This window comes from Nicotiana tomentosiformis, chromosome 2 (assembly GCF_000390325.3).
Source record: "Nicotiana tomentosiformis chromosome 2, ASM39032v3, whole genome shotgun sequence".
NCBI classification, from domain to species: Eukaryota; Viridiplantae; Streptophyta; class Magnoliopsida; order Solanales; family Solanaceae; genus Nicotiana; species Nicotiana tomentosiformis.
The window spans coordinates 164,720,277-164,744,113 of record NC_090813.1 but is presented as its reverse complement, the minus strand read 5'-3'; the positions used below and the strand labels follow the sequence as shown (position 1 = coordinate 164,744,113).

Here is a 23,837-nt window from a genome sequence, read left to right as displayed (position 1 = left end):
ATGGATTCACTGGCCAGTTTTATCAAGCTAGTAGGGAGGTTGTATGTGATGATGTTCTCAATATGGTTAGCGCCTTCTTTTGTGGTGCATAACTACCAAAGTCAATCACTCACACAAACCTTATGTTGCTTCCAAAGAAGAAGAATGTTGCTACATTTTTAGACATGAGGCCAATCAGTTTGAGCAATTTCTCCAACAAGATCATATCCAGAGTGATCCATGAAAGGTTACTTGAGCTTCTGCCTTCTTTAATTTCTCCTAATCAGGCAAGTTTTGTCAAAGAAAGAAGCATTGTGGAGAATATCTTATTAACTCAAGAGATCATCAAAGACATTAGATCGAGAGGGAAGCCATCTAATGTAGTAATCAAATTGGACATGGCAAAAGCTTATGATAGAGTCTCATGGCTATTCTTGACAAAGGTACTGAGGCAGATGGGATTTGGTGAGATTTTTATTGATATGATATTCAGACTAGTCTCCAAAAAGTGGTACTCAGTGCTTCTTAATGGGCAGGCCAATGGTTTCTTCAAATCATCTAGAGGTGTTAAGCAAGGGGATCCACTTTCTCCTACATTGTTTATTCTAGCTGTTGAAGTGCTTGGGAGAGCTTTAGATGCATTGTTTGACAATCCATATTTCATAGTCTTTGGCATGCCAAAATGGAGTCAAAACATTAACTATCTTTCCTATGCTGATGATACTATTATCTTTTGTTCCTCGCATTATGGGGCAATGCAACTTTTTATGAATGTGTTATAGGAATATGAGGCAGCTTCAGGTCAGCAGATCAACAAGGAAAAGTCTTCCTTTTATATGTATGAAGGAGCCCAAGCAGATTAAGTAAACATTGTCCACTTGATTACTGAATTCCAGAGACACTCATTCCCATTTACATACTTGGGATGTCCTATATTCTACAGTAGGAGGAGGAAAGACTTTTATAAGAATATCATCTTCAAAGTACAAGAGAAGTTGTCATCATGGAAGGGTAAGTTACTATCAATTGGTGGTCGAGCAGTTCTGATCTCACATATGTTGGAGAGTATGCCAACTCATCTCTTGTCATATGTGAATACACCAACATATGTGATCAATCAATTGCACAAGATGTTTGCTAGGTTTTACTAGAGCAATTCAGGCAATAGAAGGGCAAGACAATGGGCTTCATGGGATAACTTATGTCTTCCTAAAAGTGAGGGAGGTATGAGTTTCAGATCCTTACATGATGTGTCTAAGGCTTTGTTTGCCAAGCTTTGGTGGAACTATAGAACAAAAGACTCATTGTGGTCTACATTTATGAGAAATAAGTACTGCAAGAAGATCAATGAGGTGTTAGTACCTTGGAGACAAGTATCTCATGTATGGAGAAAAATATTGCAAATGAGAGATGAGGTGGAACATCAAGTGTGGTGGCAATTGAAGAATGGCAACTCCTATTTCTGGTATGACAATTGGCTGGACTTGGAGCCCTTTACCATGCTTCATGTTCAGATCATTAGTGTAATAAATCTATAAAGCATGTTGATGAAGTGGTTGAAAATGGGGCATGGAATGCAGTGCTACTAAGGGAATTACTGCCTGATGAGCTAGCTGACCATATTCTGGAGACGATCACACCACCTTCAGATCTGTCAATGAAAGATAAGCCTTGGTGGAAGCTAGAAACAAAGGGATATTTTACAGTGAAGTCTGCTTGGCAATATATAAGGAAGAGAAGAGAAGAAAGCAAGCTATACAAATTCTTTTGGGTAAAGGGGCTGCCTTTCAGGATAAGTTTCTTCATGTGGAGACTGTTGAAGGCAAAGTTACCATTGTATGATTGGTTTCTAAGGCTGGGATATTTCAGAACATCAAGGTGTTGGTGCTGTAGGAATCCTAAAGAAGAAACACTGCCTCATGTGTTTCTAACATCACCATTTGCAAGATATGTTTGGAATTATTATGGTGCATCTGTAGGGATTAGAACATATGGGAAGTGACTTGTGCAAGTGATAAATGAATGGTGGAGCAAACTTGGCAATACAAGCATGAAGGGAGTATATCAAGCTATGCCAAGTTTGATTGTTTGGCACCTGTGGAAGAAGAGTAATTCTGGAATGCATGGGAAGAGTGTGTCTATAAATAGATTGATCTTTCAAATCTCAACCTCAATCCAAATTTTATTAAAGGTGAGAAGACCATGCTTTAAGGGTGTTACCGTAAACTGGCCAGACTTGCATGAGAAGCTATCGCAACATTTACCTAAATTGAGGTATACTAAGGTGTTGTGGGAATTACCTCCTATGGGGTGGATAAAATGCAATACTGATGGGGAATGTAGAAGTGTCAATGGAGGAGCATCATATGGCTTTTGTATAAGGGATGGAATATGAGATATTATTTATGCACATGCAGATGTAGTTGAGGATGCAACTAATAATGTAGCTGAGGCACAAGCCAATTTAGAGGCTCTAAGGTACATAACTCAAATGCAATTTCCTCCATGTATAATTGAAATTGGGAACTAAGGTACATAACTCAAATGCAATTTCCTCCATGTATAATTGAAGAGAGTGCTAGATGAAATTTGGGAACCACCTTGGAGCATTTCTAATCAAGTGGTTGAAATCAAAACACTAAAGGGTGCCTTTTCGGTATTTCATGTGTTGAGGAAAGGTAACAAGTTAGCTGATCATTTAGCTAATTTGACATTGGATCAACAACACATTGTATGCGTGCATTCCTTTTGGGAACTGGACACACAAGGGAGAAGGATATTGAATAATTACAAACTTCAAATACCCTACATAAGGGTAAGAACTGCCAAGCCAAATGCTAATTGATGATGGAGTTGGAAGATAAGATGAAGAGTAGGGGGGGGGGTATCTTGTAGCTAACAAGAGGAGGAGAATGTATCATGGAAGAATGAGACAAACTGCAGGGGATGGAGATCACATTACACTTCCAACTCAAATCCTTAGGGAGGAGAGAGGGAAGGATTTTTTCTCTAACATGTTTTTTGATTTTGCAGGTATTTTGGAGGGGGCTTGGCTCTATGTTTTGGCCAAACCTATTAGGGTGGTATTAGTATCTTTGATACTCATTCCCTATAGATGCTACAACTACTTAGGCCAGCCCAAAATCACACTCAATAAGGCAAAAAGAAGGTTGCACATTAGCCTTAATATTTGGATCCACATACATGCCCAGGATGATGGAAACAAGGAAGATTATACTATAAAATGCAAACTCCTTTGCATCGACCACTCCATGAGGATCACACAAGGTAATACCATTAGAGCACATCAAGTCACAATGATCAGTTACATGTGCAACTACTTTCTTCTTCCCAGATCAGATATGACTACCCATGGGACTTCTCAGCTTTATGCGGATCATTTTAGCAATATTTGGAGGAGCTACCAGCTACAATGGACATCTACCACACATGAGGAAGCTACCTACAATAGGATCACAACAAGAAGGAGCAGGCATGAATGTGTAACAAGGAGCCAAAGTTGCAACAACACCATTATTGTCTTGACCTGGACTTGCATTTTGGAAGGTTTTGCGTGCAAGTGGCTTACAAAGCAATCTTTGTCAAGCTTATATTTCTTTCAAAGCGATCAGGTGGAGATGCCTAAACCTCAAGATAACAAGTGCAAATGCCCATAATCGAAAGCAATGAGAGACAGTTATTCAAGAATGTTTTGTGAGTCATGTGCAAATAGGCCTCTCAAGGATCATTGTTCTTAGTTCTTTTTGTACTATCAAAGGAGTGTTTTACACGACTTTGATATTAGGCTTCATGTAATTTCATTTTTTACGCACTTTCATTTTGTGAGACCTCCAGGCTCATTGTTATTTTACTTTGATTATTAATAAAAACACCACTAGGCAAGTGGTATATTTGCTAAAAAAAATGGAATCATGAAACAATAACAAATTTGAGTCAAAGACACTTACCCCGATCCATATCGTGAAAATCCCCTCCAAAATTGCCAAATATCAAGCTCTCCAACCCAAAATGTGATGTAATAACTCTAACCCTCGAAATAGAGTTTTGAAACAATCTGGATAGGCATTACCATTCGCGATCGCGTAAAGTCCTTCGTGATCGGGAAGAACAAAATTCTCCAGCTACCAAAACCACCTACGCGAACGCGATGACCTAGTCACGAACGCGATGACCAGACGACCCATGCCTACGCGAACGCATAACAACACCCGCGAACGTAATGTACAAATGCGTACCATCCTCTGCCAGACCTTCCTTCTACGCGAACGCGACTCCTTGCTACCGACCGCGATTCCCAACCTCTCTAACGCTTCGCGAATGAGTCTCTCTCTTTGCGAATGCAAAGAACAAAACCACCTGCCACCAAATAACACTTCACGATCACGTCTTCCACTTTGCGATTGCAAAGAAGGAAACTAGAACCTTAGCAACAACAGTCCAAAAATGATGAAAATACTTCGAAACCCACCTTAATCACATATGAGGCCCTCAGGACCCCATCCAATCACACCAGCAAACCCTAAAACACAATACAAACCTACTCGAGGCCCCAAATCACACAAAATATCATCCAAACCACGAATGGCACCCAAATTCAAGTCTAATGAACTACTGGACTTCTAACTTCCAAAACTCAGGCCAAACTATATAAAATCAACTCCGAATGACCTCAAATTTGTATGCAAGTCTCAAATGATACAACGGACCTATTCCAACTCCCGAAACCAAAATTCGAGCCCGATATCGCTAAAGTCAACTCTTGGTGAAACCTATCAATCTTCCAAACCTTCAACTTTCCAACTTTCACCAAAAAGCACCAAACCAACCTACAGACCTCCAAATCCAAATTCGGACATACTCCTAAGTCCCAAATCACCACACAAAGCTATTGGAACCATTACAACTCCATTCCGGAGTCATCTACACAAAAGTCAAACTCCGGTCAACTCTTTCAACTAAAGCTTCCAGCTTTGGGACTAAGTATCCCAATTCACTCCAACACTTCCCCGGAACCAAACCAACCACCCCGACAAGTCACATAACTAATAATTATTATAGAAGAGGCAATAAATATGGGAACGGGGACACAATACACAAAACGACAGGTCGTGTCGTTACATTCTCCCCCTCTTAAATAATCGTTCGTCCTCTAACGGGTCTAGAATCATACCTGGAGTCTCAAAAAGGGGTGGATATCTTCTCAGCATCTCCTGCTCGGTCTCCCAAGTAGCCTCCTCGACCAACTGAGCTCTCCAATGCACCTTCACTGAAGCTATCTTCTTTGACCTCAACTTTCAAACCTGCCAGTCCAAAATGGCTACCTACTCCACATCGTAAGTCAAATCCCCATCAACCTGTACTGTGCTGAAGTCCAAAACACGCGACATATCACCATAATACTTCCGGAGCATAGACACATAAAACACTGGGTGAACTCCTAATAAACTAGGTGGAAAGGCAAGTCTCTAGGCCACCTCTCCAACTCTCTCAAGCACCTCGAAAGGACCAATATATAGAGGGCTCAACTTGCGCTTCTTCCCGAACCTCATCACACCCTTCATGGGAGAAACTTTGAGATAAACCTTCTCATCCACCATATATGCAACATCACGGACCTTCCTATTAGCATAACTCTTTTGTCTGGACTGTGCCGTATGGAGCCGCTCCTAGATCAACTTCACCTCTCCAAGGCATCATGGACCAAGTCAGTGCCCAACAACCTAGCCTCCCCAGGCTCGAACCAGTCAATCGGAGAATGACATCTCCTCCCATATAATGCCTCGTAAGGAGCCATCTAGATACTCGACTGAAAGTTGTTGTTGTAGATAAACGCTGCTAATGGAAGAAACTGATCCCATGAACCTCTGAAATCCATAACACATGCACATAACGTGTCCTCCAAGATCTAAATAGTGCGCTCAGACTGTCCGTCCATCTGGGGGTGGAATGTTGTACTCAACTCTACCCGTGTGCCCAATTCTCGCTGCACCACTCTCCATAACTACGATATGAACTGTATGCCTCAGTCAGAAGTTATGGAAATGAGATCTCCCGTATGTAAATATGAGCCAACCGCTCTGAAGATATGAATCCATCACCGGAATAAAATGTGCGGACTTAGTCAACGGGTCCACAATAACCCAGACTGCGTCATATTTTGTGAAGGTCCATGGTAGGCCTACCAAAAAATCCATAGTGATGCGCTCCCACTTCCACTCCGGTATCTCCAATCTCTAAGTCAACCCTCCTGGTTTCGCATGCTCATACTTCACCTGTTGACAATTCAAACACCGAGATACATAAGTAACAATATCTTTCTTTATTCTTCGCCACCAATAGTGATGTTTCAAGTCACGGTACATCTTCGTGACACCTCCACCTTCTTCGGATCCACCTTAATCCCCTCATTGGACACCACGTGTCCCAATAATTCCACTAAATCAAGCCAAAACTCGAACTTGGAGAATTTAGCATATAGCTTCTTCTCCTTCAACGTGTAGAGCACGATCCTCAGGTGCTGCTCATGATCATCCCGGCTGCGAGAATACATCATCAATGAACACGATGATGAAGGAATTAAGATACAACTAAAACACATTGTTCATCAGGTGCATAAAGGTTGATGGGGAATTGGTCAGCCGAAAAGACATCACCAGAAACTCATAGTAACCATAATGGGTCCTGAAAGCCGTATTTGAAATATTTGAATCCCGGATCTTCAACTGATGGTACCCCGATCTCAAATCAATCTTCGAGAATACCCTAGCATCCTGAGGCTGATCAAAAAAATCATCAATATGACTTGTTCTTGACTGTAACCTTGTTCAATTGCCTGTAGTTAATACACATCCTCATAGAACCATATTTCTTCTTCATAAATAGAGCTGAAGCACCCCAATGTGAAATACTCGGCCTGATGAAACACTGGTCAAGCAACTCCTGAAGTTGTTCCTTTAATTCCTTCAACTCCACTGGTGCCATATGATATAGTGGAATACATATGGGCTGAGTGTCCGACACCAAGTCAATACCGAAATCAATATCCCTATTAGGTGGCATGCCAGGTAGGTCTGCTAGGAAAACTTCTGGAAAATCTCTCACTACCGGAACTGACTCAATGGTAGAAGTATCAGCACTGGCACCCCTCAAAAAGGCTAAATACGCCAAGCACCCCTTCTCAACCATCTGTTATGCCTTCAGAAAGGACACTACCCTACTAGGAACATGATCCAATATACCTTTCTACTTTAACCGTAGAAAACCCTGCATAGCTAATGTCACAGTCTTAGCGTGACAATACCGAATATTGTGATATGGTGACAATCAACCCATGCCCAAAATCACATCAAAGTCTACCATAGTGAGTAGCAGAAGGTCAATCCTAGTCTCACAACCCCCGATTATGACCAAACAAGACTGATAAACCCGGTCTACCATAATAGAATCCCTAACATGCATAGACACATACAACAACAACAACAACAACATACCCAGTATTATCCCACATCGTGGGGTCTGGGGAGGGTAGTGTGTACGTAGATCATACCCCTACCTTGTGAGGATAGAGAGGTTGTTTCCAATAGACCCTCGACTCCAGAAAGTATAAGAACCATATTAATGAAAATATAAGCAAGAATGGACAGTACCAAAAAGCCATATAAAAGCAGGATAAAACAACAAGATAGTAAGGTGGTCAAAAATGAAAGAAAATAATAGAAACCTACTACCAATAGAAAGCGAGACTGCGTGCCCATACTATTGTTATGAACACTCTAGACTACCTACTCTACTACCCTAATCCTCGACCTCCATACCTTCCTATCAAGGGTCATGTCCTCGGTCATCTGAAGCTGCACCATGTCTTGCCTAATCACCTCTTCCCACCTCTTCTTTGGCCTACCTCTACCTCTCCGTAAGCCCTCCAATGTTAACCTCTCACACCTCCTCACCGGGGCGTCTGTGCTCCTCCTGCTCATATGACCAAACCACCTAAGCCGCGCTTCCCGTATCTTGTCCTCAATAGGGTCCACTCCCACCTTGTCGTGAATAAATTCATTTCTAATCCTATCTAACCTTGTGTGCCCGCACATCCATCCCGCCCCAATACGATGTATGACATCTTCATCAATCTCCCCATCCCCTTGAATAATAGACCCAAGGTACTTAAAACTCCCTCTCATAGGGATGACCTGCGAGTCAAGCCTTACCTTTCCTTCCCCTCCTTGAGTCTCGCCACTGAACTTACACTCCAAGTATTCTGTCTTGCTCCTGCTCAACTTGAAATCTTTAGATTCCAAGGTCTGCCTCCATACCTCTAATTGCGCGTTCACACCGTCGCGTATCTCGTCAATCAATACAATATCATCTACAAATAACATGCACCACGACACCTCCCCTTGGATGTGGCGTGTCAGTACGTCCATCACCAGAGCAAACAAAAAAGGGCTGAGTGCCGACCCCTGATACAACCCCATCATAATCAAAAAATGGTCTGAGTCCCCACCCATCATCCTCACTCGGGTTTTTACTCCATCATACATGTACTTAATCAACCTAACGTAGGCAACATGTACACCTCTAGCTTCCAAACATCTCCACAAAACCTCCCTCGAAACTTTATCATACGGCTTTTCTAAGTTGATGAATACCATATGCAAGTCCTTCTTTCTCTCCCTATACTGCTCCATCAATCTCCTTACAAGATGGATGGCTTATGTAGTCGAACGCCCCAGCATAAACCTAAACTGGTTCTCGGAAATAGACACACTCCTCCTCATCCTTAACTCTACCACTCTCTCCCAGACTTTCATAGTATGGCTAAGCAGCTTGATACCCCGATAGTTATTGCAATTTTGGATACAGTAAAGGGCAAATATACCCCTGTACTTTCGAAAAAGGTTTAAATATACCCTTCGTTATACTATGAGTTCAAATATACCCCTGCCGCTATACTTTGGGTTCAAATATACCTCTCATTTAAATGGAGGGACACGTGTCATCGTCCTATTGGTCAATTCTAAATATCCTCTAATTAATTAAAAAGACACATATTCATATCCGAAATATTTGTAAAAATTGCTTTAAAAAAACTAAAATAAACAATTCAACAAAATATTTTTTTTCAGTTTTTACAAAAAAATATTTTCAGTCTTTTAAAGCAATGTTTATGTAAAAACTGGAAAAAAAATATTTTGTTGATTTTTTTTGTAAAAACAGAAAAACAAATTCAACAAAATATTTTCATTTTTTAAAAAACTAATGCACTTGTAGTCCACTTCTTTAGGAAAGTCTTTTTTTCAGTTTTTAAAGCAAAACCTTTTTTTTTTTCCAGTTTTTACAAAAAAATATTTTTAGTTTTTCCAGTTTTTTTAAAGCAATTTTTTGTAAAAACTGAAAAAAATATATTTTGTTGAATTGTTTTTTTCAGTTTTTATAAAAAAATATTTTTCAGTTTTTTCAGTTTTTAAAGCAATTTTAACAAATATTTCGGGTATGAATATATGTCTTTTTAATTAATTAGGAGATACTTAATATTGGCCAATAAGAGTATGACACGTGTCCTTCCGTTTAAATGAGGGGTATATTTGAACCCAAAGTATAGCGGCAGGGATATATTTGGACTCATAGTATAACGAATGGTATGTTTAAACCTTTTTCGAAAGTAAATGGGTGTATTTGGCCCTTTACCGTTTTGGATATCACCCATGTTCTTGTATACAGGAACCATCGTGCTCCACCTCCACTCTTCGAGCATCTTCTTCGTTATAAAAATGACATTAAATATCCTGGTGAGCCACTCCAAGCTTGCCTTATCCGTACTCTTCCAAAACTCCACCGGGATTTCATCCAGCCCGGTCGTTTTGCCCCTGCTCATCTTACGCATAGCCCCCTCAATTTCATCAACTCTAATCCGCCTACAATACCCAAAGTCACACCGCTCCCGGATAGTTTCAAATCACCAAGTACAATGCTCCTGTCCCCCTCCCCGTTCAAGAGACTATGGAAGTAGGTATGCCATCTCCGATGGATAAGCCCCTCATCCAACAAAACTCTACCTTTTTCGTCCTTGATGCACTTTACTTGGTCCAAGTCACGCGCCTTCCTTTCTCGCGCCTTGGCTAACCTAAACAACCTCTTATCCCCACCTAGGCCCTCGAGTTCCTTATACAAACGACACATAAATAGCGATATCCAAATAATCACGAGACATATCAAAATATTAAGCAAACTAGGATGACACATACGAATAAGTGGAACCCGGATAAAATAAAACTGATGCATCTCTATGACATACCAAAATAATATCTATGATGACATCATCTGATGCAACTGCCTCAGTCTTACTAGGAAAGGCATAACAACAAGCCTGGCCTCCCTCTTTAGGACGACCTCTACCCGCCTGTCCTCCACCTCTAGCTGGCTGTGCAGGTGGAGTAGCAACTAGAGCAGCAAACATGGTCTATGTACCCTGTGGAGGTCCACCCCTCATATGTCTGGAACAATCCCTCATAATATGCCTGGTATCACCACACTCGAAACAAACTCTCTGTGGGAATGCCTGTTGGTACTGAGTCTGACCCTGTCGAATAGAGTAGCCATTGTAGGAACCCTGTGTAGAAGGTGCACTAGAAAATGGTTGACCAAAATGAGTGTTTTGAGGACCCTGAATAGCTGGAGCACTATGCGTGGCCTGAAGTGGAGAATGAACTGGTCGACTGGTAGAACCTTTGTCGTGGCGGAGCTTTCCCCCCAGAGTAGGAGCCCTTGAATCCTCTAAAACTCCGAGGCTTCGTACGGTGCCATTTTGATACTACGATGGTAGTTGTTATTATAAGCAAACTGAATGAGAGGCATGTGATCACCCCAAATACCTTTAAAATCAAGGACATATCCTCAAGTGTCTAAATAGTGTGCTCTTCCTGGCCATCTGTTTGAGGATGAAAAACTATGCTGAGGTTTATTCTTGTGCCTAATCCTTTCTGAAATGACTTCTAAAAGTTCATTGTAAACTGAGCACCACAATCTAAAAAATGATGGACAATGGAGTCCCGTGCAATTAGAAGATCTCCTGAATGTACAACTTGGCATAATCTTCTGCTGGATGTATGGTCTTTATTATCAAGAGGTGCGCTGACTTGGTAATTCAATCTACAATCACCCAATAAAATCATGGTTTCTAAATGAGCGAGATAATCCTATTATAAAGTCCATATTTACCATATCCACTAAAGAATATGTGTATTATGTGGTAAAACATTGGGCTTTCTTCTGCCCGACTTTCACTTGCTGACAATTCGGACACTTGGCCACAAAATCTGCGACGTTCTTTTTCATGTCGTTCCACCAATAAATCTCCTTGAGATCATGATACATCTTTGGGGATCCTACGTAGATATAATAACTGAAATTATGGGCTTCTGACATGATCCTCCTTCTCTAAGTCCATCTATGTCTGGAACATACAATCCGTCTTGGTACCTCAAAGTACCATCATCTTCCCCTTGTTGAAATGCCATCGTCTTATGCCTATGAATCCCTTCTTTCAGCTACAACAAGTTAAGGATCATCAAACTATTTCTCCTTCACTTCGACTACTAAGGAGGAACAAGTCCTGTTCTGGACAATAACTCCACCACCTTTGGAGTCCGAAAGTCGAACTCCTAGCTTGACTAAGTGTTGAACTTCTTTTACCAGAGTTCTCTTATTTGCCTGAATCATGAGCTATACTTCCCATACTAGATTATCTTTGTAAGGTAATTCCTAAAAACACTTATAGTATTGTTGTGAGCTAAGTCTTTGACCATTACTTTGAAGATTAGAGTCTCGTGCAATGACACTACCCTCTTGATACATAACTGGGCATGATTTTATAGTTTTTATATCCCATGCTAATTATGTGCGTTTCAAATCTTCAATTGGACTTACTGATGATTTTCTCATCTTCCCCTTAGACTAAAGGTTAAGGTCTTGTACTTGCGGATCCATCTATTTTATTGTAATCTGAACAACATTCCTTATCTTCTGCAATTCTTTGCACTTTACATCAATAATGACTCAGCTTCAGACTTACTTCTAAGCAATCTTTCTTACTAGGAAAAACTAAATTACTTACATAACGGAAAGATAATGTATTCAAAACTATCATACACAATCTTGCTGATTTAAATCTGCTCACACTGTCAATCTTGGGGAAACCTCTTTTCGATAACTCTTAAAGGTTATTCTTCTGTACTTTGCTCTCTTATTGCCTAGCTGGTTTGTTTCTTCCACTGTGATTGTACTTCAGGTTTAACTTAAACTCTTTGGGTTCTAACAAGCGTTCAGTGTTTTAAACTGTTACCCACTCACTGGTGTTAACCTAGCTATATAAATCAAATCGTACCTCTACTAGCTCTGCTGAAATTGCTACTTCATTGTATCTACTCAAAACTTACTTATTATTGTTTTACTAATCACCTGCTAGCATCATATTTTCTTGTTATGCTTTGAATAATTAATATGAAGCATAAGGTTATTCCTAACTTCCCTCATCATCCGACCATGTTCTACGGTCACACACTATCTTTTTTAACCATGTACATGGATCACACTTAGGGAAATTTCATCTGTCTTAAACGAAATTGGAATATCTAACCCCAAACTTTCTATACACTTTAAAATCATATAAGACTATAAAAATTCGGGGTAAACACTTAGTCACATAACCTAAGGGGAACTGTCATATCCTTTATCTCACAATAATAGCTGCTTCTTATAGTAACTTACTAACATGGTACTTTCTAGTTCTAATATGAATAAATCTGAACAACTTAAAATCATTCCCTGAAATTCAATATCGGATGCTCTTGGTTCTCATTTCGTACATCATATTTTCTTAGTTATATGCATGAGTTTTACGAAAAACACATTTGTGGTAATATCAAACGTTTCTGACTCCTAGGTATTTTTCCCTTAGGTCTTTTCTGTCCAAAACTATAGTGATCAATTCTATGCCCACTACAATTAAATTCTTAACCTGCTACACCATGGGGTCCGACATCTAAACTATCATCATCCAACATGTGGCTCTATTTCCAAGAATTAAAATGAAATTGTTCTGTGAGGTAAAACACATATGGATACACTACCATACACAAACTTGTCCTTCAAAGTATACCGTCGTCTGATAAATCACTTCCTGCACCATCCGGCGAGTCTTGGGTCTTACTAAGGACCTAAAATATGCGAAGATTTCGCTATAATCAATGTTACTTATATTTTCTTTTAGCACCCATAGACATTACTGTATACTCACAAGTCACCAGGATTTGGATACACTAAAAATTGGAGATCTAGTAACTAAATAACTCAATATTGGCGTACTGAATAAATCTAAGCCTGCTAACTGAAAGACTGGTAACAGAGTTAAACTAATAACCATTAAACATGATAACTCCTTTTGTACTTTTTGATAAGGTCATGCTCTAATCTGTATTACTATCCATTGCATCCCACTTTCAACTTCCTCTCATGTCTCATTTGTTACCAACATGTACTCTATAATTATACCCAATGGGCAATCATCTCTAGGACCTTGGGGTTTCCCTGCAGGTTGCTTGGTCATTCCATACATCTAGAATTCAATAGGAAGAGAAGGTTACCTATAGCTCTAAGATTCAAGGCACGATCTAGAGTAGATAGAAATGAGACAATCATGAATGACTTGGTAATTAACCGTTTATATGCGTGGATGGTACACACATATAAAGGAAACTCCAATGGACACAACTTCATAGACTCCCTAGGACACTTGAACCTAGTGCTCTGATACCAAGATTTGTCATGCCCCGAACCTGGACCTGGACGTAACACGACACCCGATGCTCGACTATATACGACCGACCGAACCAACTGACCGGCTGAACCAACATGTGATATCATAACATACTGAACGCATAAGATAAACTAAGACATGCTGATATACTAAAAGTCTGAATGATAAAAATCAAAGTGCGAAAACACTAACACAAGTTAGAAACATATCTGTAGCCAACATTGCTTAACACGAAAAGCATGCGACTCTGTCTAACTGTTACTCTAGTCTATGAAGCCTCTAATGAAGTACTGAAAATACTAACTGTCTAAAGATACTGAAGATTGTAAAGTAATGATAATGCCCCGAAAGAACTGAGCCTCACCAAATAGCTGGTACAAAAATCCTAGCGCTCTAAATCGTTAACCTATAAATAATTACTTGCATCATGAGATACAGGCCCCAGGCAAATGGGATATCAGTACATTTGAATTGCACTGGTATGTAAAAAAATTAAAAGAAGAACTGTAAATACTGAAACTAAAATGGAACTGATAACTGAGAACTCATAACTGATAAATGAACCGATAACTAAGAATTGATAACTGATAACTGAGAATTGATAACTAATAAATGATATCTGAACAAGGAAGTAAGGATATGAATACTCTCTCTTATGTATGATGAACCACCTATTTAACTGAATAAATAAACTACGGCCTCAGGCCCGGTATATATGTGCACAAGCTATAGCCTCGGGTCCAAGTATACGTATACATAACTATGACCTCAGGCCCAAAGAGGCATAAAGCATAAACTATGGCCTCAGGCCCAAATATGCATAAAGCATAAACTATGGCCTTAGGCCCAAATACAGGTGTTCAACATTCTAGGATTTAAAATTAGGAAATGAGAGTCATACTGCAGTACATGATACTAAAATACTGAACCATACCGAGTTACATGATACTTGAATGTTTAATAGAACTAGACTGAGACGTGTATTCATGAACTGATTAAGAGAACCGAAGCTTCCACTATTTATGACATGCTGAGTAATCTAAACTGAGACTCATGGGCATCAAACACAAGTCTATATTGATTACACATTGAGCTCACAACATTCAGAATTAAAGTGATGAACAAATTACGAAGCTAGAGAATAGAAGTTCTACAACTATTCAAGGAACTAAGCTTAATTATATTTATGAGACAATTAGTAACGTTGTAAAAGAAACGTAGTGTAGGTAGAATTATTAACACTCCTAAACATAGAGAGTTAGCCTCACATACCTTAACTTCCTGCTCTTGAGCGTAATACAACGTTCGCCAACCCGTTCAAATTTAATCTATAGCCATACAAGTCAAAGGAATTCCATATTAGCAATAATACTCATGTTTTGGTCGCTTAGACATTATATCAAAAACCTTATGGGTGTAAATCCTCATAGCTCTTATTAATGGTGTTTTCGTCACCAAATTCTCATTCTACTACTTCTAGGTGATTTTACAATCCTAGATAGATGTAACTAACATCATTTCTCATCACCCAAATGTTTACAACAATCTTAAGTTAACAACCCAAAACCCTATCATAGTTCATATGATTCCCTTTGTCAAACCCATCTACTATTCTCCAAACAACTCATCAATTCATAACTATAAATGGTTAGGGAGTAGAAGCATTACCTTTTTGAAGTTCAATCCTCTTGAATACAAGTTCTAGGGTTTCTTTTCTCAACAATGATGTCTCGATTGAATAACTAATATTTTGAAGGGTTTATCCATGTTAATAAGGTGTTGGAGAATTGAAATTAACTTAGAATCATCATTAGAACTTACCTTGGATAATGGAGGGACCTCGGGGAAGTTGGGTTCTTGAGAGCTCCCATTTTTAGAGCAAATATACGTGTTTGGGGTTGTAAGGAACGAGGTGGGGCTTAAATAAGTGTACACGTCCCAAAAATTGAGGAGGAAATAAAAGTGGCTCGAATAGACATCGTCGACGCGGGGCATCATCAGAGGCGCCAGAACTACACGGCCTTGCACTATCAGGGGCACTAAGGTTATTGCCCTGGACAGGGCCTTGTACTGTCTAAGGCTATGAGTTCTCATGGCCTTGCACTGTCTAAAGTTGTAAGATGGACCTCCCATAAACTTTGTCGATTCTATCGAAATTTATGCACCTCAATCCCGGTCTTGATTCTAAAATAACTATTTCCACCCATACTCATCCCGATAGAACTTCACATGACTAAAAGGTCACATTAATACTCATTTAACGCATCCACAACTAATCCAAATTTACAGAGTGTTATACTCCCCCAGCCTGAGAAGCAGCTGGTGCAACTAGGATCAACCCCGCCTGAGCCAATGTGCCGAACATACTCAGAAATGTGTCAAGGTCTCCTGAGCCAATGCAACATGCACTTTGAGTGCCTGCTCCACGACCGGAGCTAATCATTTGCTACTCTGGCAGGTGCTCTAGCTGTAGCGCGTGCCCCTCCTCAGCCCCGGCCTATCGCGGCTCTAGTAGGGGGAACATGTGTCTGCTCAGCTGATCCGGTAGTACGTGTCATCACCATTTGTGATAGAATCTAAAGACAAAAGCTCAAGCTCCGAAATCAATAAATCCGCACGAAAAGGAATAAAAGAAGTGAAATTTCCTAATAGTTCTATAACCTCTCGAAGATAAGTACAAATATCTCTGTACCAATCTTTAAGGCTCTACTAAACTTGCTTGTGACTCGTAGAACTTATGAACCTAGAGCTCTGATACCAACTTGTCACGACCCAAATCCCTCCTTAGGAGTCGTGGTGGCACCTAGTCCAAACTAGGTATACCGGTCACTCAACATTATACAAAATAATAAAAGCATGATATAACGAAAATAGAAATTAACATAAATGCAAAAATAGGAGTGCAATTCATAGTTTTGATGTTATTTTGTGTGATTAAAGGCCTCGAGTAGGCCCGTCTTATATTTTGGGATTGGTTGGTGTGATTGGACGGGGTCCCCGGGGCCTCGAAGGTGTTTCGGGGTGTTTTTGGACCAATCTCTCTTTGTTTTGGACTGGTGATTTCTGGTGTAGAGGTTCTTCATCGTGATCACAAATGGAGGATCGCGGTCATGGAGGTTCTTTTGGTGGAAGGTGATGTTTGCTCTTCGCATTCACGATAGGGTTGCCGCATTCACGAAGCATGGGAGGAAATGGCCTTCACGTTCGCGGCCTGGGCGCATTCGCATAGAGGAAGGCTAGCTGGGGGATGACATGCATTTAGCCATCGCGTTAGCGTGTATGCTACCACATTTGTGTAGGCTCAGCTGAGGTAAGCATCGCATTCGCGTGAGTAGACTCACATTCGCGTAGAAGGAGCACCGAGTGGTCAAGAGTGTCACCACCCAAATCCCTCCTTAGGTGTCGTGATGGCACATAGTCTCCAAACTAGGTAAGCCAGTCACTCAACATTATTTAGAACAATAAAAGCATGATATAACGAAAATAGAAATTAACATAAATGCGAAAATATGAGTAATATAGGCCAAAGCGACATTACTCAACATAACTTCCCAGAACTAGGTAGTACAAAGTCACAAGTTCTAACTAAATACACGAGAACATCTCAATAAAAAATACAGTACTGTCTAAAATACATAAATATTAGAAATAAAACAAGAGGGTGAATTCGAGGCCTGCGGTCGAACCATGCAGGGATACCTTAAGTTCTACGATGTATGAAATGCCTCACTACAGATCACTCGGGTCCAAAGTACCTGCATTTGCACAAAAATATGCAGAAGCATAGTATGAGTATACCACAATCGATACCCAGTACGTATCAAGACTAACCTCGGTGGAGTAGTGACGAGGTACAAGTTATTTGATACTCACTAGATAAATAACTTGTGCAATGAATATATCACAGAAAACTGATAATCAAATTATAACTGAATATAGTAATCACAATCCCTTTAAACATATACTAACAACTCAGTGTAATAAAAACCCATTTTTTTTTTATCATGAAACATCAAATAGAGGTAAGGCATGTGATGAAATGTCAAATACAACCATTAACTCAGGTAAGTACAAAACGTATGCTTTCAAAAACACTTATGAAATAAGATTAATAACCCAGTCTCAACACAATCACACCAACAATAAGGAACCCCGAAATGTCACATAACATCATCAAAATGCCACCCTTATTACGCCGCATGTGCACATAAAAATGATATGCCACCCTTATTTCGCCACATGCGATATAGCCACCCTTAGTTCGCCACGTGGGCAGCCCGAGACAATTCCACCTTTTCTTTGCCCCACGTGCACAACAATAGACAAAATCTCACGGCAAAAACCTCGTGCTGACACCCCCATCAATCCGCTAAACATGCCCATAAGTGCCACGATGCCACAAAAATAATAATGCCAAGTGCAACAATATCACAACAATGGTACCAAAGCTTCATCAAAGTATAAGTCCACAACTTTCAACAATCGTGCATGATGACATAACAAATAATTACAGAAGCGGAGGGGTGTTCAATAAATAAATTATGACTATGGCTAAGTCAATGAAATGATCATGATCAAATAGTCATAAAGTGATTTCAACATGATTCATATAAGGCTCACTATCACATAAAGGCATATTAATTGCTTATGGTCTAATCCGGTCAAAACCACACATAGTACCCGTATACACGCTCGTCACCCCATGCACACATTACTTTTAACGTCATAGAAGTCAACAAAATAGGGCTAGAACCTAAGGGGTATTCTCCCCACCCCCACAAGGTTAGGCAAGATACTTACCTCAAAGAAGCTAAATCAATCCACTAATAATCCCTTCCCTCATCCGGATGACTCGAATCTAGCCAAAAAAACTTAATTTCATAAATAAAAGCCATAGAAAATGATTCCCAATAATAAAGCTTCGATCTTTAAGAAAAATAAAAAAAGTCAATTCAAGCACCCCCAGAACCCAAAAAACTTACAAATTTCGAACACCCATTCTGATACGAGTTCAACCATACCAAAACCATCCAATTCTAACCTCAAATCGGCATTTAAATCACCAATTTGTGTTTTAGAAACATTTTTACTAAAATCCCCAATTTATCCAATTCATCAATCAAACACTAAAATCGAGATTGGAATCGTGCAATATAAACAAATCCGAGTAAAAAATACTTACCCCAATCCAAATCGTGAAAATCTCCTCCAAAATTGCCCAAAATCGAGCTCTCTAACTCAAATGTGATTAAATAATCAAAACCCTCTTAATAGAGTATTAAATAGGTCTGCCCAGGCAAACACTTCGCGATCGCGGAAAAGCCTTCGCGATCGCGAAGACCAAACTCACCTCGATGCCAAATCCTTATTCACGAACATGACATAACAGTCGTGAATGCGATGCCTACCTCCATAGTCCCTACACGAACTCATGGCCTCAATCGTGATAGCGGAGGACAACACATGATGCACCTTTCCTTCTATGCGATCACAGCACCTAGAGGGAAATCATGAAGGCCACAACCTACCAAGCTTCGCTAACAGGGTCATCACTTTACAACCGGAAAGAACAAAATGCCTGCCTCCAATATTACCCTACACGAACGCGACTCCTTAGTCGCGTTCACGATGAAGAAAACCAGATATCAGTCATTGGCAATCCAAACCATGAGTAAATGGCCCATATCCCATCTAAAACACACTCGAGGCCCCCGGGACCCCGTCCAATCACACAAACCAGTACTAAAACATAACACAAACCTACTTAAGGCCTCAAATCACACCAAACAACATCAAAACTACGAATCGTACCTAGATTCAAGCCTAATTAACTAATGAACTTTCAAATTCTAAAACTCATGCCGAACCATGTCATATCAACAAGGTCAACCCTCATTCAAACCTACCAATCTTCCAAACTTTCAACTTTTCAACTTTCGCCAATTCAAGCCAAAACAATCTAGAAACCTCCAAATCCAAATTCGGACATACTCCTAAGTCCAAAATCACCATACGAAGCTATTGGGACCATCAAAACACCATTTCAGGGTCGTCTACACAAAAGTCAAACTCCAATCAACTCTTACAACTTAAGCCTCCAACCAAGGGACTATGTATCTCAAATCAATCCAAAACTCTCCCGAAACCAAACAAACCACCCTCGTAAGTCTCAAAAGCATAGATACACATATGTAAAGCATCAATTATGGGAAATGGGGCTAACATACTCAAAATAACCAGTTGGGTCGTTACAAAGAGCTTGGCCTTCGCGATGACGAAGTAGCTCCTGCGATCGCGAAGGGAATCACTAGGCAGATACTTAAGAATACTATTTCGAGGATTTGAGTTATTTTATCATATTTTAAGATTGGGGGCTCACACTTGGGTGATTCGTTATGGGATTTTCACAATTTGGATTTGGGTAAATGTTTTTGACTCGTATTTATTTATTATTCATGATTCCAACCTTAATTTTAGCGTTTGATTGGTGAATCTAAATAAAGAAAATTAGGGATTTTGGCAAAACATTTCTAAAATGAATAATGAGGATTTGTACCTCGATTTAGAGTTGGAATTGGATTAAACTTATATGGTTAGACTCGTATTCGAAGGGGTGATTGGAATTTGTGACTTTTGTCAGGTTCCGAGAGGCCGTCTCGGATTGACTTTTGATTTTTGATAAAGAACGAAGCTTTGTTGTTTGGGTTTGCTTACTATGGCCTTATTTAATATTATTGAGTTATTTTGGCTAGATTCGAGCCGTTCGGAGTTCGATTCGCATGGGGAGGGATTTCTAGAGTATTGATTTGGATTACTTAAGGTAAGTATCTTACCTACACTTGGTTGAGGCACTATTTTCCTGAGTTATTAGTCATGGTTACGCGCTATGGGTGGTGCACATATGAGGGAGTTGAGCCCATATGCGTGCATCATGGTACTATTCACGCTCGGGTAGTGATTAGGCTATGATATGCCTTGAATTTGATTGCCAAGCTTTATGCTATAATGCTTATTATGTTTGTATGCCTTTGTGAGCTAATTGAATCATGTTAGAGATTATTTGTTGGTTGACCTCTTGTTCAAATATGTTAATTGCTATTCTTGTGGTGTAATCGCCTGATTTGAACCATGGTAGTACACTTCGCACATGCCTACACAGCATGTCACTTATATCAGTCAATGAGTATGTAATTTGATATCCATGTACATGTATTCTTGTATATGCTTTTTATGTGATATGGAATGGGTTGATAGTATGCGAGTGGTCCGTGCAGATCTGAGTTATGATAGCATATGAGTTATCCGTGCAGTTGTTATATGTGGCACGTGAGTTGTTCGTGTAACATGTGGATAAGGATCTATTCCCCTAGGGTCACCCTCTCATGTTTCTCTCTTGATGGTGTACACGCGGTATGAGAAAAACTTATCAGTGTTTTTTTTGGTTATTGTATTTCTTTTCTACTTGCAATTTCCTTAGATGTATATATGTTTTATTCGCATATCTTCTCTATATGCAAGATCAGGAATGTATACATGCCTTTTTGTGCATATCTTGTTTATATGCTGGATTGTTAATTGATATAGAGCTAGGTACTTTATCTTATGTGTACCGAGATGACTTTATCTGTAATTATGACGTGATAATATTATTGATGTGTACTTGTGAAATTTATGAACTGAGCAGGTTATTAGTTATGATACTTGCTGAGTACATGGGGTCGGTTGTACTCATATTACGCTCTGCACTTAATCGTGCAGGTCCATGTGTTGGACCGAGCCCTGAGTTGCTATGAGTTTGTCGAGAGATGAGGTAGAGCTGCATTTTGATTGCAGTCTTTGGTGTTTCTTTTCATCATAGTGTTGTTGTTTTCATTCAGAGGGTATTTTCATTTTGTATTCCAAACTTGTACTTCTATTTTAGAGCTCATGACTCTGCATTACTAGATCTGGGAGATTTTATGTATTGACGCAGATATTTATGTTAGTTGGCTTTAGATTTATATTATTTCTGTTAATTCTGTTACTATATTCCACTTTTGTTATGTTTGGCTTGCCTAGTAAGTGAGTTAGGTGCCATCATGACCGGTTGGTGGTTTTGGGTCATGACAACATATCTACCTTGAATCACGGCCTGGTATCTGCTAAGTACCTCTCGGGACTCCGCTGGAACCAATATCAGGATCTGAACAAGAAGTGCAGAAGTGTAGTATGAGTACCACCGACCGAGTGTACTCAGTAAGTGTCGAGCACAACCCTGATGAGGTAGTGATGAGTCTAAGGCAAGACACCTACTATAAACCTGCATAGTTATATATACAAAGTAAAGGAATAACAATTAAAAAATCAAAAGTAAAAACGGGATAGGGACATAAGAAAGGGGGCAACAATTCAAAACATAAAGTAAAGTATCACAGCGTAAACCTCTTCCAAAAGTAATTAACGAAACCACAAAGCCAAGTTCACATTTCAAATATCAAGTAAAGTCAATAAAATCAATAAAATGAATGGCATAACTCTTCGTGCTTTTACTCTCATCCAAAACCATATAATATAAATGCAAGTGAACAAAATCACCTTTCGTGCTTTTACTCTCATCCTCACATGATAATAATAATAATAAAAAAATAAAAAAATAAAGCATGTGTACAACATCACCCTTCGCACTTTTACTCTTATCCTCACATGAAAAATAGTATAAAAGAAAGTGCACGACATCACTCTTCATACTTTATCCTCACATTCACTCAAGCAATGATATTAATATGCTAATAAGGCACGACAACACCCTTCGTGATTTTAAGACCTCACCTAGCAATCACAACCACACAATACCAAGCAAGGTGGGAAGCAAATTCAACTTCAACAATTGTATTGAACACAACTCGTCGTATTAGAATCTTTCAACAATTAGTGCTAACAACCAATCAACAAATTCCATGATCTCTTCACCCAATATTACAACAATATCAACATAAGAAATAACATGAAAGTGTGTAACCAAGGAATTAACACTCTATCTAAAGCATGTAAGACATATTATACGAATTAACATAGTAAAAGTAAGGCAAATTCCACCGCATGCTTATCCCATGGCCAACGCATATATACTCGTTACCTTGCATATAGGTCGGCCCCAACATATAGTTCACATAGCAAATAGACTCGATTCTAACTTATTTCCCTCAAATCAAGGTTGACCAAGACACTTACCTCTTTCCGGAACACAATACAATAATCCAACATGACTTTTGCTTTACAACAAGCCTCCAAACCAACCGAATCTAGCCAAATATCGTTAAAACAATTTAAAATAAGCTTTAGAAACTACCCACGAATGAAAAAAGTTCAAACTTAAACTAAATTGAAAAGGTCAACATGGTCCCACACGATCGAAATCCGATATTAAGACCAATTCCTGATTACCCATTCACCCCTGAGCATGGATATGTGATTTGTTTTAAAATTAGACCTCACTTCTAGGCCTAAATCTCAAATATACAAAATTCCGAAATTCTACCCAATACTCCTAATTTCTACCTTGAATTTCATAAATTTGATGATAAAATTCATGAGAAAGTAACTAAAATTGATTGAAAACAAGTTAAAGTTGTTTACCAATGAATTTGGGAAGAAATTTCCAAAAATCGCCTCTATAGAGTTTAGGGTTCATAAATGGTGTAAAATGAGCTAAGTCCCGAAATTCCCAACATTTACCCAGCTCCAAATGTCGCAATTACGAACTCTTGTTCACAATTTCAACCATCGCAAAAGCGAACACTGATCGCAAGCCTCTATGTTATTGCATTTACGACAAAAGAGTCGCATTTGCGAAGTGCCCCCTAATCGCAAAAGTGGGTCTAGCTTTGCAAATGCGAAGACTGTCCAGCCTATATTTCAGTCACAAATGCGACCCCTAGATCGCAAATGCGATCTCCCCTAGTTTGCAAATGCGATATTTTCTTTGTAAAAGCGAAGTTTTTAGTCCTCAGACTTATTTTGCATTTCCGAGCTTGACATCGCATAT

General features: G+C 39.5%; 1 protein-coding gene across 1 annotated transcript; it reads left to right on the top strand.

The window, feature by feature from the left end:
• The first annotated feature begins 765 nt into the window (after nucleotides 1-765).
• LOC138905990 (uncharacterized) lies at nucleotides 766-1,981 on the top strand. The gene is made up of 4 exons (XM_070194505.1): nucleotides 766-780; nucleotides 876-990; nucleotides 1,121-1,203; nucleotides 1,520-1,981. Exons 1-4 carry the CDS (start codon nucleotides 766-768, stop codon nucleotides 1,979-1,981), a joined length of 675 nt encoding a protein of 224 aa, XP_070050606.1.
• The last annotated feature ends 21,856 nt before the right edge of the window (nucleotides 1,982-23,837 follow it).

Coding starts and splice junctions, on each gene's coding strand:
- LOC138905990 (XM_070194505.1), top strand. Junction 991..1,120: donor GAAGTTGTCATCATGGAAGG/GTAAGTTACTAT, acceptor GATGTTTGCTAG/GTTTTACTAGAGCAATTCAG. Junction 1,204..1,519: donor TCTTCCTAAAAGTGAGGGAG/GTATGAGTTTCA, acceptor AAATCTATAAAG/CATGTTGATGAAGTGGTTGA.